This window comes from Aristolochia californica, unplaced genomic scaffold (assembly GCF_029961685.1).
Source record: "Aristolochia californica isolate CCGP_79_NKW_82.1479 unplaced genomic scaffold, dmAriCali1.0.hap1 SCAF_6, whole genome shotgun sequence".
In the NCBI taxonomy this organism is placed as follows: domain Eukaryota; kingdom Viridiplantae; phylum Streptophyta; class Magnoliopsida; order Piperales; family Aristolochiaceae; genus Aristolochia; species Aristolochia californica.
Window position 1 is genome coordinate 36,021,801 of NW_027182257.1, and position 15,706 is coordinate 36,037,506.

The window sequence follows — 15,706 nt, forward strand, 5'->3', positions numbered from 1 at the left end:
AAAGTTGCACTTGTAGTATCTCGAGGAAGTACATGCACACAATGATCAAACTAATTATACACAAAGTCAAAGGATATAACTATCTTGCTGAACTTCTCAAACTATGCTCCCTAGGTCTGTTTTAGATCATTGATGACCTTTTTCAGTCGACACATCTTTCGAGTCTCCGTTTTGAGAAACATATTCAAGTGGTTGCTCCTTATACGTGTTTTCTTCAATGTTTCTTTACAGGAATACATTTTTTACATCTAATTGAAACAAAGCCTATCCTTTATTAACCGTTACTGGAATCAATAGCCTCATTGAATTGAGTTGAGTCACTCGAGAGAGATTCAAAGAAATTGACTTTCTAATTTTGTGTATTTTATACCTTTCTGTACCATCAGGATTATTTTTTGTTGTGTTCATCTTTCTATTGCCAACCGCCAACCTCCCATCTAGTGGGTCACACAATACTCATTTCTCTCTCTATTCCAAAGCATGCATCCCTTTGTATTTAGCTGTTTTCCACTTCGGACAGCTTAGGGTCTCTTGGATAGACTTAGGAACAAAAGAGTTGGATGTGGAATATGCAAAGGATCTATGCATAAGAGAGAAATAGTCAAATGAAACATACTGAGAGAAACAATGGCAGAGTAGATGAATGGTCCCCTTTTTGAACTATGTTGTGAAAATCCAAATCACTAAAGATAGGGTTTTCAGGCAAAGGTGATGATGATGGAGTACCATCTTCTGTTGGAATCAGCTTTTGTGAGCATAAGTACACTTGTATGGGTTTTTGTGTCCATGACGAGGCCACTGTAACGAGGTCCTTATTGTCGTAGTGCGTGGGATTAAATGTGACTCTTCTCACAAGATGAGCAAAAAATGGTATTCTCAAAGAAAGTCATTAGAAAAAATACACATCTTCCTTGCTTTAGGGTCGTAACAATTTGTACTTTTTTGTTGGTGAGAATAACTCAAAGTACAAACTTAATTCATTGAGGAAACTTATTAGAGGTTGGACCCAAGCTCGCTTTGGGTGCGAGAGGTCGCGAGTTCGATTCTCGCAATGCCCCAATCATTGTCTTTGCATTTTTCTCGAGTTGGCTTGATACAAAGAAGGATTTTGCTACTCTATTAGGGGTTTCCCTTCGGGAAAATTGGAATTTGATCGCTTACATGTTTGGCCCTAGCAGAGCTCCTAGAATGGCTATTTGGGATCCTCCCCCTTGCGACTGCATCAAGCTGAATTTTGATGGTAGTGCTATTGGATGTCCTGGTTCAGCAGGAGCAAGTGGTATATTCAGAGGTCACAATGGAGATCCCATTCTTTCTTATGTTGGTCTGGTAGGCATTGCAAATTCTAATACTGCTGAAGTTAGTGCTCTGCTGTTCAGCCTCCAAATCTTTAGGGATCGTCTCCATGACAAGTTAATCATTGAAGGCGACTCGAAGACGGTTATTAGTTGGTGTTCCAAAGACAGCCTCCCCCCTTGGCGCCACTGGCACATCACTGATAGTATTGCTGACATTGTATCTTCTTTGCATTGTAATTGGAATCTCATTCCTAGATCAGCCAATTCTTCAGCCAATTCTTTGGCTGATAAATTGGCAAAATTCGGAACTTCCCAGCAATCTCTCATTGTATGGGAAGGATTTCCTCCTTTGTAATTTGCTCTTTTGAGCTTTTGTCTTAATAAAAATCAGTATCATTTAAAAAAAATGAAAAAAAAAAACACAGCCAAATTGATGAGGATGTTGATAGGAATCTTTTGGTATTTCATGATATGTAAGGGATAAGATAAGGGTAGTTTCTCATAAGTAGTAGGGTCAAGGATAGTCTCATCATCATTAGCAAGATTATAGGGTTAGGAGTTCTTTTGAAGTTTTAATTATTATTTAAACGTATGAATTTCATGGGTGGAGGTTATGCGAACCATATACCAAATCTTTGTTTTCTTTGTGTGTCTACTTCCTTTAACATGAACTGCCTACAATCATTTTTCCTTGTTTCTCTATGTTCTGTCTCTAGCCAATGAAAATCTCCTCTGCCTTAGAGAAATCAGAATATATCATTGATACCAGAGCTGGTTCGGCTTGGTGGAAAGGGAAAGACTTGTGGGGGAGCAAGGAATCAACAAGAACTATTCTTTTTTTTCTCTTGTTTATATAAATACATCTTTATATATATAAAAAAAAACAGAACTATTCTTTTCTCTCTCCTCTTTTCTTCTTCTTTTTTCCCTGCCTAGCTCTGAGTTTTGAGCTTTCTTTCATACCCAAGATGCCTGAGGCTCGCAGCCAAGCTATGGAGACTCAATTTCTGTTCACATTGATGCTGTGACTCAACAAATCAATGACTTCACTGCACACACGGATTTGATGGAATAAAAAATTAGCACTTTGGGCTGAAGTGAAGGCTTTGAAGGAGCGAGTACTGTCTGCCATGGCACAGTATTTCTAGCAGCGATCTTGGAATAGATGCTCACAATTGAGCAACTATCAGGCCCTTTGGGGGCGTCCACAATTCGAGAAATACGAAGTGGGCGAGCCTAGCAATGGACAACACCTTCATGTCAGTTCAACCTAGCCTTGTATCATGAAAATCAACTTTCTTATGTACAAAGCCCTGGAAGATCCAATCGGTTGGGCCTACAAAGCCAAGTGATTGGTTGGCTATCATCCCACACTCGAAGAATAGAAATTTTTGCCTACTTCTTCCTATGTTGAGGGCGAGTCTTGCACTTGGTTCCAATGGTATTCAAAAGCTGAACCCTACTTGACTTAGGATGCCTTTGTACAAGTACTATGCGGTAGCAGTCACCAAACTTCTTCAAACGGGAATAGTTTGAGCTTACCAAGTTGACTTTGAGTGACTGATAAATCAAGTCATGGTCCAGAAAGAGGTAGGTGGGGGTTTTTTGGGGTGAAAGCAGAAATTGGGGATGAAGTTTGAATGTTCCAGCTGAAGACACTCTTCGAAGCCATAAAGCTCGCAAGAATGCAAGAATAAGAACACCATTTTTTGTCATAAATAGCAGGTTCAAGTGTAGTCTCATAATCATTAGCAAGGTTGCTAGGGTTCGGAGTTCCCTTCAAGTTGTAATCATTATTTAAGTGAATGAATTTCATGGGCATAGGCTATGAAAACCCTAACCCAAACCTTTTTTTCTTTAGTGTCTGCTTCCTTGTACTTCAACTGCCTACAAACATTTTTCATTGCATTATCACTCTCTCTCTCAAACCAACTAAAATATCCTGTCTTAGAGAATCACAATCTATCAGATGTATCCTAAACAAGTCAGATTTTGGTTTCAAGACCTGACTAGGAATATGAAGATCAATAATTGATAAGGGCATTCAATCAGTCAAATAACATGAAGTCAAGACTGCATCCCCCAGAAAATATTTATTTGAGTCACAACCCGAAGATGTCTATTCTTATTTTTAGTTACCCCATTTTGTTGAGAGGTTTGGCAGATTATTCCATTCAAAGTACATAAGGTAAAAAACAAGAATTGAATTTAAGACCATCACCGGAATGGAATATAAATAGACACAAAATTGACTTTTTTATTTCATTATATAAAAAAAAAATACATCAAATATCTCTGTTTGGCACAAATGAGGTAAACCCAAGTGCACCTATTAAAGTCATCAATAAAGAAAAGAAAATAATGGAAACCGAAACATATAGACATATAAATTCATAGACTCTCGAGAGCATTCCATGGGAAAATATGGTTTTGACAGCATTCCACATGTCCCTGGTTGTGTCACAAAACATTACATGACTACTAATGCTGTTAACCTACCAGATCATCATGACAATATTTTCCTTTTTCCATCCACTTTGAAGAGGAGATGGTGGGGCATCTAGTATGAAATGATATTTTCCTTAGCCTCAAGGTACATCATAACTGTTCTATGTCAATAAATTCCGACATTCTGAAATCGATAATACTAAGAGAGATTTTTGGTAAAATCTCGTGCCCTTATTTCCTTCCCCTTTCTCTATATAGTCCCTTAAGTGATAAGCTACAGAAAATTACAATAATGCCCCTCCCCACTTAAACTATTAGAATTCCTAAATACATATCAAAATTGTATACGATAACATCCCCCCTCAAATTGATGCTGGTAAGTCAACCGACAACAATTTGCTAACCAAAAATTGATGCCGCTGTCGAGTCATTGCTTTGGTGCAGACATCGGCCACTTGGAGATCCGAAGAAATGTAAGGAAGAGATATCACCCGACTCTCCAAGGTATCTCGGATAGAATGACAATCAACCTCAATGTGCTTGGTGCGTTCATGAAAAACGGGATTGGTGGCAATCTGAATAGCACTAGTGTTATCAGCATGAAGAGGGGTAGAAGTAGTCTCAGGGAACTCAAGCTCCTCAAGAAGATCGCATAGCCATACAATCTCAGAACAAGCAGTAGACATGGCACGACACTCGGCCTCAGTAGCGGATTTAGAAACACGATCTTGTTTCTTACATCTCCAAGAAATTAAGGCATCACCTAAAAACATACACCAACCCGTAGTAGATCGACGTGTATCCGGACACCCAACCCAATCAGCATCACTATAAGCAACAAGTTGAAGAGAGGAGCCTGTAGGAAAGAATAACCCACGAGTAGGAGAACCTTGAAGATAGCGGATGATGCATCGAACTGCAGCAATATGGAGATGTCGAGGAGAGGACATAAACTGACTGACCTGATGAACGACATAGGAGATATCGGGGCGAGTAGTGGTCAAATAAATGAGACTCCTAACCGGGCACTGATAGAGAGTAGGGTCATCTAGAAGGTCCCCTTCATCTTTCCTGTATTTGACATTTACCTCCATAAGAGTATCAACAGAAGAAGTGTCCTCCAAACTAGCCAAGGTAATAATATCTTGAATATACCTATGCTGGTTTAAGAAAATACCATTGGCCTGATGATGTACTTCCAGTCCTAAGAAGTAAGTGAGCTGGCCAAGATCTTTCATATGGAAAGTGGCATGCAACAGCTGTTGAACCTTAGTAATCAAACCACACTCAATGCCAATAATGATAATATCATCCACATAAACCAAGAGGAAGACTATACCCGATGCAGACTTGTGGAAGAAGAGAGAAGAATCATACTGACTTTGTGTAAACTTGAAGGTAAGAAGCGTACTGTGAAACTTCTCAAACCAAGCCCGGGGAGCATGCTTGAGTCTATACAGAGAACGCCTTAGCTTACAAACATCATGAGGAGAAGAGGTAGTCATACTAGAGGGAAGTTTCATGTAGGTCTCTTCTTGAAGATCACCGTGAAGAAAGGCGTTCTGCACATCCATATGATGCAGTTGCCACTACTGGGAAACAATAATAGCTAAGATGGTTCGAATTGTGGTCATTTTGGCAACATGAGCAAATGTGTCCTCATAATCAATCCCATATTCCTGTTTGTTGCCCAGAGCTACTAGGCGAGCTTTGTACCGATCCAAAGAGCCATCAGAGCGAATCTTTACAGAGAAAACCCATTTACTCCCAAGAGGCTTGATTGTAGGGGGCAAAAGAACAATATCCTAAGTGTGATTCTCCTCAAGTGCTCGAAGTTCTGTTTGCATTGCATTTTGCCAACACTCATGTTCCATGGCCTGTTTGTAGCAAGAGGGAATGGAAATAGAGGATAAAGTAGCCACAGGAGAGACAGTGGAGGAGAAACCATACCAATTAGGAAGCCCAGAAGGGTGAGTAGATCGACGAAGAGTGGTGGAAGCAGGAGCAAGCGCCATGTCAACATCGTGAGAGGGCATAGAGGAAGTGGAACCAGACTCATGTCGACTACGTCTTCCATACAAAAAACCAGGTTTGAACCTTTCCACAATTGTCGGAGAATCATAAAAGCTAAGCAGAAGAGATAAAAATGCAGATGGTAGCTCAACATGAGATGGAAAGAAATATTGATTTTCAAAGAAAACCACATTCCTAGAAGGACGTATACGATGAGCATGTGGATCATAACAAACATAACCCTTTTGAGGTATAGCATAACCAAGAAACGCACACTTAACAAATTGAGCTGTATGTTTATGTCGTTCTTGAGCAGGGGATGCATAAAACAAACACAACCAAATGTCCGAAGATCATAATATGATGGAGAATGGCCAAACAACTTAAAAAAAGGAGAAACATGATGTAACGTAGGAGAGGGTAAGCGATTGATCAAATGAACCGAAGTAGAAAGCGCTTCACAAAAAAAAACGAGGAGGAACAGATGATCCAAGTAAAAGAGTTCTTACCATGTGAAGCATGCGGGCCATGATGTGGGGGAGGAGAGATGCTGCACCATGTGGAAAAATGATGAGGCGGTGATCACCCCCGTGTATAAAAGGGGGAGGGCAGAGCAGGCCCCGTTACCCTCCAAGGCTCCCTCCTCTTGATTCTGCCTAGGGGATTTCCCCTCACTCTTGCAAAAGAGGGGCTTGCTCTTTTATTTCTATTTTTTAAAATTAATGTTCATAAAAAAATAATGTCCAATTTACCCCTAAATTTTATGGATTCCATTAGCTGTATTTGGAATTTGGCTATGTTCAGAGTTATGGCTTCTAATTAGCCACATTTGGAATTATGACATTTAAGAGGACCGCGTTTGAAAATACCATTCATTTAAATGTATTACAACTTAAAGAACAAAAATGCCCCTCTTCCCATTTACATAATACTGCATAGTTTCAGTAAACTAGACCTAGAGAGAGATAAAAGGACTAAACTACCCTACATGAAATGACAAAAATACGTTAGACTATATTTCTAACACTGTTATACTGTGGATATAACACCTTTCTATAGGAAGAGATACAAATAATGAACTGTAAACATTTTTTTCTAAGTTTATGTTCTTACTATTGTATTAAATTGTTTTTGGTCCTTCCAGTTGGCACGATTATCTCCTGACGACATGAACTGTGTGAATAACCTGAGGTACCTGAGTGGAGCAGACTCCAAAAAGACCTCGGCTAGTAGTTTCTCTCTCAAGTTTGATGTTAACAAGGTAAGTCTCTAAGCTGCCAGTGCGTTTTCTATTTTCTTTGGATAGTCAGTGTGTTGCTCCTGCCTTTCAACCTGACATAGGGCATGTCTGTGCATTGTTGATGATTAGAAAAAGCATGCGGCCAGGAAGGAACGAGAAGAGGAAGAGCAGTGGCAACTGTCACGTTTTTACCCTGTTATGGAGGTTTGACTTTGAGGTTCTTGGATCATGGACTTTTCTGCTTCTGTAGCATAATCAGATTCTCATGTTGCTAGTGTTTGTCTTACTCTTTTTCAGGAGCTAATTGAAAAACTAAGCAAAGGCGAGCTACCAAAAAATGAGTACGCATGCATGAATGACCCTAGTCCTACTGTCCATGGCAGCAGCATCCCTCCATCGTCTATGAGAACCACCACACCAGGTCAGACCGCTCACTCTATGAGATCTAGGCGGACTGCAACTTGGGCCAGACCTCGTAGCTCTGATGATGGCTATTCGAGGTATTCACTGAAAATATTTCACTTTGTTTATCTTTAAATGTTTTTCAACTTAATCTGGTTGTTCTAGTGGGTCTTGAGACTTATTATCGTTTCTTCCTAATCTGTTACGGGTTCCTAGTTTGTCTTCATTTATCCTCCTTGCTATGTTATGGGCTTTGACAGTGATTCTGTACTGAGGCATGCATCTAGCGACTTCAAAAAGATGGGTCAGCGCATATTTGTATTCATCATTGGTGGAGCCACACGTTCAGAGGTTTGTAAAATTTATATGTTTCTCCACAAGACCTTAAATTCCTTTTCTGATATTTTGGTTGCATTTATTGATGTTGTTATCTGTAACACTGCCATCAGTTACGTGTTTGTCATAAACTTACGACGAAACTCCGAAGGGAAATTATTCTTGGCTCATCTAGTCTGGATGATCCTCCTCAGTTTATCACGGTAAACCTATGAAATTCAGTGTGTTGTTTGCATCTACTCTTTTATAGTATGGTAGAAGTTGTAGTATTAATTGTCTAATTCAGTCATATGGACCCCTCCCCCTTTCGAAAAATTAATAAAAAATTTCTTTACTAACCTTTGAGTGGTTGCTTATATTTGATGGTATGAGTTGCAGAAACTGAAATTGCTAACAGCTGAGGAGCTCTACATAGACGATATTCACATTTAACTGAGAGGCCAACTATGGTTGAAGGAGATTGTCTTGCTAAAGGGTAGCTCGCTACTTCGATTTGTAATCATGATCCAGTATTTTTATTCTCTTTGTAATCACAGATTCATTCTGATATCAATCAATCAATCAACGGCAAGCAATTATTTTTTGAAGCGGAATTGATCTTTAGAGGTGCAACTATGGCACCTTGATCTACGATTCACCCTCGTAGCCTTGTCTCGAGGGGTGCTCAGTTTTTCTTTCTTCTTGAAAGTTGTAACAGTAGTCTCTTTTTCCTCTTTTAAACTCAACAGAGGCATTTTGTGTGTATATATGTTAACGAAGGTGTATACTTATCTGAAACTCCAAAAATTTGATTCTTAGGTGTGGGAAGATTTATTGGCTGTGTGATCGAGGGTCCAAAAGCTACAAATATGGTAGGCATAGATGGGTTTCAGGCTTTCGGTTTTCCGACTCCTTGTTTTTATAGATTTATCTTGGACTTGCTTGCTATTATGACATTCTTTATAAGTTCGTAACGTTTTGCTTCTTCATTGCCTCTTTGGTGGAAATTGAAAATATCAGTAAATTGAAAATCAAGTTGAAGGCGAGCTTACTTGGCCGAGAGAAGTTTTGCGAGCTTGGATTATGAGCGGAAAAGATATATCTTTCTTTGGTCTCTGGGAACTAGAAAAGATATGTATGAGCAGAGAATTTCGTCTGTGCACTAAAGGTGAGATTTTCAGTAATTTCAATTTTCAACTGTTGTTGGCTCTCCTGCAATATAGAAATCAGGGAGAATGGGGTTCAGTCAAGCCAGATTGATCCATAAATATAAATATGGATCTGTGTATGATGAAAAATGAAATCTTTGTTGACTCTGTTAATGCATTTGAAAGGTTAGCCATTCACTTTGAATGACAAAATTATGTTAGTGGGGAGCAAATTTCTTTCACCTAGGGTTAAAGAAAAGAAAAAGAAAAAGAAAAATTTGACCATTATTATTTCCAAAAATATTTTATTTTTATTAAATATTTTTAAAAAATAATAATGATCAAATTCTCATTTCTTTTCTTTTCTAGCGGTTCCAAACAAACCCTTAGGGAAAGGACCCTCCCATTCTTTTACAAAATGATAGGAATCTGAAAATCCACCTCTTACAAGTGGAACTATTTTCTATTCCACCTTTCTTCCTCCTTCCTCTTTCTTTCCTTTTTTTTGTCTTCTCTCTTCTCTTTATTTTTTAACATTGATTTTATTTTTAAAATTAATTATTTATAAATATTTTTTTTATCATAGGTTTTATTTTCTATAAAATTTTAAAATAAATTATTTTCATTATTAATTTTAAGATTATTTATGGATAAATTTTAACTTATTGATTTATCTAAATGTAATTTTTATTAATTACTTAAAAAACATTAAAATTAGTAGCTCTTAATATTTGATAGTTTATTTAGTTTGTGATTAAATATTATTTAATTTTGAGTAAATAGATTTATTATATATTACTTGATGATTATTAAATAAAATAAAGTTTATATTATTTTATAATTATTTAATTAAATTACTTAAAATTACTTAATTGTTTACCCACTTCATAATCATATAAAAATTATTTTACAGAATTTAAAAATTCCAATATATTTATAATTAAATTAACTTAAATTATTTTTAAATCATGTATTATTTTTTAATAAATTAATAAGTTATATATATATATATATATATATATATATATATATATATATATATATATATATATATATGTTATCAAATTAAAATATTAAGTTGGAGTGGCCAATAATTTCCTGAGTATTTTTTCTTATTTATTTCATGTAAAACTGTTTTATTAATGAATTCCGTTAACACGTTTCATTGCCTTTTAAGTGACACACTAATACACAACAATTACATATATAGAATGCAGATTCCTGTATATCCAAGATTAAAGCTAGAGCTGTAGAGAAAGAGAGTTGAAGCCGTAATAATAAATTCTAATCCAGAATTAGTGTTGTGGTCTTCCTCAACTAAATCTCCTTATTCTTCAATGGGATTTTCGTCTCTCTTCCGGATGGGGAGAAGAGAAATGTGTGTAATTTAGTATATTGGGGACTATAACTATTTTTTTTCCTTATATAGGGTTCCCATAATTTTCTATGGTATTTACTCAATTGGCCTATATTCATGACCCATTCCTTAATGGGTTTAATAAAATTAGACCACTTAATTTTAACCCATTTTATTAATAATAAAAAAATATAATTATATAATAAATATATTATCTAAATTAGAATAAAAAATATAAATTTCCTAACACAAACCGATCAAAGTTACAGGATCCGGTCCTTATTTTTCCGCAAACTTGAGAGCTGCTTCTCTGTGAGGGTCTTCGAGGCAATGTAGGCAGAGCAAGAATGTCGAGAGCTTGAAGCAACTCTAAGTCAGTCCAGCCGCTCTCGTCCACTTTTTTTTTTTATCACCGCTTCACCGTCTTCGAATCGGCGCAAGCCTGGATGACGCCCAGAGTCCATTCACTGCAGTTTTGATCACCGAATCTCCGGAGTTCAGCAGGAAAGAAATGGGGTGGGCTGCATCGAAGACACCAAAACAGCCTTCTATAGGGTTCGAAAACTGTTTTAGGTATTGAGGCCAGCTTCGAAGATTTGTAGTCGCTCCAGTGCGCCATGGAGCTTTCTGAGGTGGCTGGTGTCTTCATTGAACTCTGGATGGGTACAAAACATGTACCAGATGGGTGAAGTTTTTTCAGCAACAGGAAGCATCGAATATGTGGAGGTACATTTTATCTTTTATCAGATCAAATGAAACTGGTGAGAATATTTATTTAGATATTTCTTTCCATAGAAAAAGGACTTGTTGACACTTCAAATTGATCTTGCAGGAATTGAGTGAGTTTTTTTTATTACCATCCTCATCCTGTAATTTGTATTTCTCATTTCAAAAGTCTACCCCTTCCTTTCTGGGATCCCAATAAACGATGCTATCCTGTAGAAATAAGAGATTCTATCAGGACGGAAGAATATCGATATCTTTGTTTCGCCAATAAAGGGAAGAAGTAGATCATTTGTTTTTTTCCTTTACACAAGTATTCCTCTGGTATACTTCAATTGAAAATTTATCGAACTGGAAGCTGTAATTAGAGAAATGAAGTGGATGAGAGAAGATTATCACTTGGTCGGATATTACAGTCGTCGTAACGGAGCATATCTTGAAGACGCTTCATGATCATTCTTCTCAGGAACGGAAGGAAATAAAAGCTTTTATCATTTCTGTTAATCTCAAATAGAAAATTCACGAGACTTCCATCTCTAAAAAATAGTTACTAGTCATTTAATATTTTAAATGGTCATGTTTAATTCAAATTCAATTCCAAGTCATTTTTTGTGTTTAAGTTGGAGTGAACTATTTCTGCAATCATCTCCAATCAAGCACGATTTCCTTTTACAATTTAAGTTTAATATCTAGGTTCTCATGCCAAGATCATCAAGTCTTGTACTAGACCACATGTACTTTGTGAAGATGTTATGGATATGCCTACATTTGATTTAGGATCTTTCATTGCTCAATGAATAAGCAAGTGTTTGATTTTCCTTTTCTATTGCATATAATGCATTTAATACTTGTGAACAACTACTTACCTCATTTGATCCTATAGGATCATTTGTTTGCCTTTAATTACAGCTAGGGGTGGGATTGAGCGAGCCGAGCCCGAACCTGCTTATGTTCGAGCTGAGTTTGATTTAAATATTTTGAACTCGAGCTTGAGCCGAGCCTAAAATTGTTATCGAGCTCGAGCCTAATAATTTTAACCGAGTTCGAGCCGAGATCGAGCTGAGCTCGAGCTTCAACATACATTTAAAATTTTTCAAAAAATACATGTTAAATAAATTGTATTTAAAATTATGCATACATTTTACATAAAATCGGGAATGACATCTACTTAAAATTGGGCATAAGGGTGACATCGAATCCAACTGAGTCCAAACCTTGTTCAAGCCGAGTTTGATTTAAATATTTTGAACTCGAGCTCGAGCTTGCCCTAGCTTCGAACCTAAAATTGTAATCAAACTCAAGCTTAATAATTTTAACTGAGTTCGAGCTTGAGCTCTACCCGAGTTTGAGCTTAACCTACATTTAATACTCTATATATAATATATGTCAAATAAATTATATATAAAATTATGCATACATTTTAAAAAAATAATGATAGGGGAGGTTCAGGATTGAATTTCAATAATGGATTAAAACGTACCAATAATAATCTTTTTTACTTCAAATGTTGTCTAGCTTGTTTTGTGATTTTTGAATCTGGCCATAAATTTACTATGGCTTCCTTAGTGCCCTTGGTTGAAACTTATATTCTAGGAAAAACTAGAAATATTTTTCCTATGATACATATTTCCAAAAAAAAATTTAAATAAAATCCTATTACTATTAGTGACTTATTAGAAAATTATAAGAAATATTTTAAAATTTTCTTAGGAAAGTTAAATGGACCTCTTATTGCCTCTTCTAGGGAAATAAATAAAAATTAATAATCAATCTAATATATTACTATACTTATCGATAAATTTTTAATCAAATAAAATGTCAAACACAAAATTGCAATGAAAATTGCCACATGCTAAAAGTATTACAGTCAAATACTTATTCAAAAATTTTATATACGGTTTTCTAGCCATCTTGGCAGGAAAATCTTACTTAGAAAATTATATAATTTTTTTAATAAGAATTTTCAATTAGAAAAATGTTTACAAAAAACATGAGACACTAATAGTCCCTAAAAACTTATTTCTACTAAAATGTATTTTCAATTTCTTTTAGAGCCATGAGGAAGAAGAGTTTAAAGAATTTTTTTTTTTTTAAATTTATGATTTCACATGTGTGAAATCATCTTTGTGCGAGGGGAGGGGGGATAAATTATTTCTCCCCTGAACTTAGGTATTCCGTCGAGACGACGCGGAGGAAGGGGGTTACGGCTCCGGTGTCGTTAGGGATGGCGGCTGCGATAGAGGTGGCAACGACTGAAACTGAGGCGAAGGCGAGGGGAGGAAGAAATCGAACGGCCGACAATAGAGGCTGCCAATGATCAGCTGTCGAGAGGGGCTCGACAATGATGAGGGGAGGAAGAATTTCCTCCTCCTCCCCCCCCCCCCCTCGCTCTCGCTCCCGCTCCAGACTCAGCTCGTTAACAAGTTGGCTCGTGAGTCGTCGAGCCAAACCTAGATTCGGTCGTTAATTTAAATGAGCCGATTCCAGATCTCGAGCTCGGTTCGAGCTCGAGAGATACCTAATCGAACCGAGCTGAGCTCGAGCAGCTCGTGAGCCGGCTTTGTTCGAAGCCACCCCTAATTAATTCCATCCCAACTAGTTAATTTCATACCTTCTTGGCTTATTTTATCTTATAGGGTCATTTGTTTGCCTATGAATTATGTGAATGATAAGAACCCACTTGTAAAAGGTCTTTATATTTTATTAAAAGTGCATGAAAGAGTTGAAAAAGAGAGGTTAAGAGGGTTGGAATAAGAGAGAAAGGAAGAACAGAGAAGCAAAGTAGAAGAAGGGAGAGAGGTAGAGTGAGAGCTAGAATGAAAAGAGACAAGAGGAGAGGATTGGTGCTAGGGCACGAATTTGAGAGGGGAAAGAGAGGAAATAGAGATTTGGAAAAAGGCTAGACTAATCTCTTCTTTCAGATAACACTCCTATTTATAACATTATTTGAGAAACTCCTTAATCAACTAAGATTACATAACACAAAGAGAAATTCTAGAAAATTGAAAGGATTACATCACTGAAAGATAAATCTAATCTAGTAGGATCTTATCTTATCACGAAGAGAGTGTATTTCCCCCCCTTTTGCCCTCATGCCCCATTTTCCCTTTGTTGAATTTCTTGAAAAGAGAAAATTTTACTAACTTGTTGTAATTTGAGTACATGAGCCACTATTTATAACAGAATAAATAAGTAGAATCCAATTACAATTAGACTACCATTGTCCCAGTTACACCTAAAGCCAAATACTTAAAGATAAGTCCAAGAAAAATAAAACAACTAAATATAAATAAAAGACTAACATAACTAAAATACTTTTAATTGAGACTCTTCTTTGAGACCTCCTTCCATATGACTCTTCTTGGACTCCACCATATTAATTCTGGCTCTATGAGGCTTCTTACTTTGAGAGTCATTTGCATACCTTCTCTTTAACACCCCCCTCAAGCTAGAATTTATAACTTCAACTTGCAATGAAAAAGGACTATTAGTCTTCAAAATTCTTCATAGATACAAAAAATTCATCTTTATGCGAAAACTTATGAAACTACAAAATTCTTGACATGAAAGTTGCTCCCGATGAAATTAGACTCCGATACCTTTAATCCTAGTATAACTTTCCCTCATTAAATATACTTTTTTCATAGAAAGAATTTGATAGATTTCAGACACTTTAATCTGGCCGAAGTCCTCTTTAATTTGGCCAGCATAACCATTGACTCTTTCGAGATCGATATCTCCCTCTAAAAAACTCAGATTGAGAATTGATTGGATAGTAAGAAAATAGACTCACAAATATTTCTTTTGATTTATAATTCTCCATATAAAGTCTCATTCTTGATGGTATAAAATGCCTAGAAAGTTGAAGCTTTATGCTATTTCTTGAACCTCTCTTGCAGTTTGACTTTTGTTGTTTCAAATATCGATTTCTCTTTGTAGAAAACTCCGATTGAAAAAATTTCTTTTTGTGTTAGAAAGTAGACTAGAAGAGATGTCCATCAATATATAATTTTCTATATGAAAAGTTAAGTTTGAAGGTAAAAATACTAAGAAAATAATGAGTACTTGGACAAGAAAGAAAGAAAAAAGATAGAATATGAACCTAAACTACTAGAGATATTAGATAAGAAAAATGATCACATTATCTTTGTGGGTTAGCTGAGTCAACTCATAGAACCAACTTTGATACTATATTGAATATTTGGGAAAGAGAAAAATTCACTAACTCTTTGTAATTTGATTCCATAAGCCTCTATTTATAATAGAGGAAACAAGTAGAATTTAATTACAATTAAATCACCATTGTCCAAGTTACACCCAAAGTTAAATACGTAAAGATAAGTCTTAGAAGAATTAAACAATTGAACATAAATAGAAGACTAACATAACTAATACACCTTTAACTGAGACTCTTCTATGAGACCTCCTTGCATGAGACTATTTTTAGACTCCAACATATTAATTTTGGCTCTGGGAGGCTTCTTACTGTGAGAGTTATGTAAGACTCTTCCATAACTAATCTTCAACACCTTTTTTTCCCTCACGCCCCGCATCCCATCTTTCTTGAAGGTGGCGCCACTCTCCATTTTTTAGTGGCACTATATATTTTTCTTTGTTATTTTATATTTTTCATTTTCTTCTTCTTCTTCTTCTTCTTCTTCTTCTTCTTCTTTCTTCTTCTTTCAGGGTAATTTTGGTCTCTATCATTTCATCCCTCTTGAATATCATCCTCGTCCCCAAGGTTGAAAGTTGGGAACTCGTA

General features: G+C 36.3%; 1 protein-coding gene across 1 annotated transcript in view; it reads left to right on the plus strand.

The window, feature by feature from the left end:
• Positions 1–8,544, plus strand: part of LOC137967118 (SNARE-interacting protein KEULE-like) — a 43,041-nt gene extending 34,497 nt beyond the window's left edge. The window contains exons 16-21 of the mRNA XM_068813565.1: positions 6,904–7,020; positions 7,129–7,203; positions 7,297–7,499; positions 7,662–7,752; positions 7,851–7,940; positions 8,116–8,544. Coding sequence (XP_068669666.1) covers positions 6,904–7,020; positions 7,129–7,203; positions 7,297–7,499; positions 7,662–7,752; positions 7,851–7,940; positions 8,116–8,169 — 630 coding nt within the window. The 3' untranslated portion in view covers positions 8,170–8,544. The remainder of the gene's footprint in view (positions 1–6,903; positions 7,021–7,128; positions 7,204–7,296; positions 7,500–7,661; positions 7,753–7,850; positions 7,941–8,115) is intronic.
• The last annotated feature ends 7,162 nt before the right edge of the window (positions 8,545–15,706 follow it).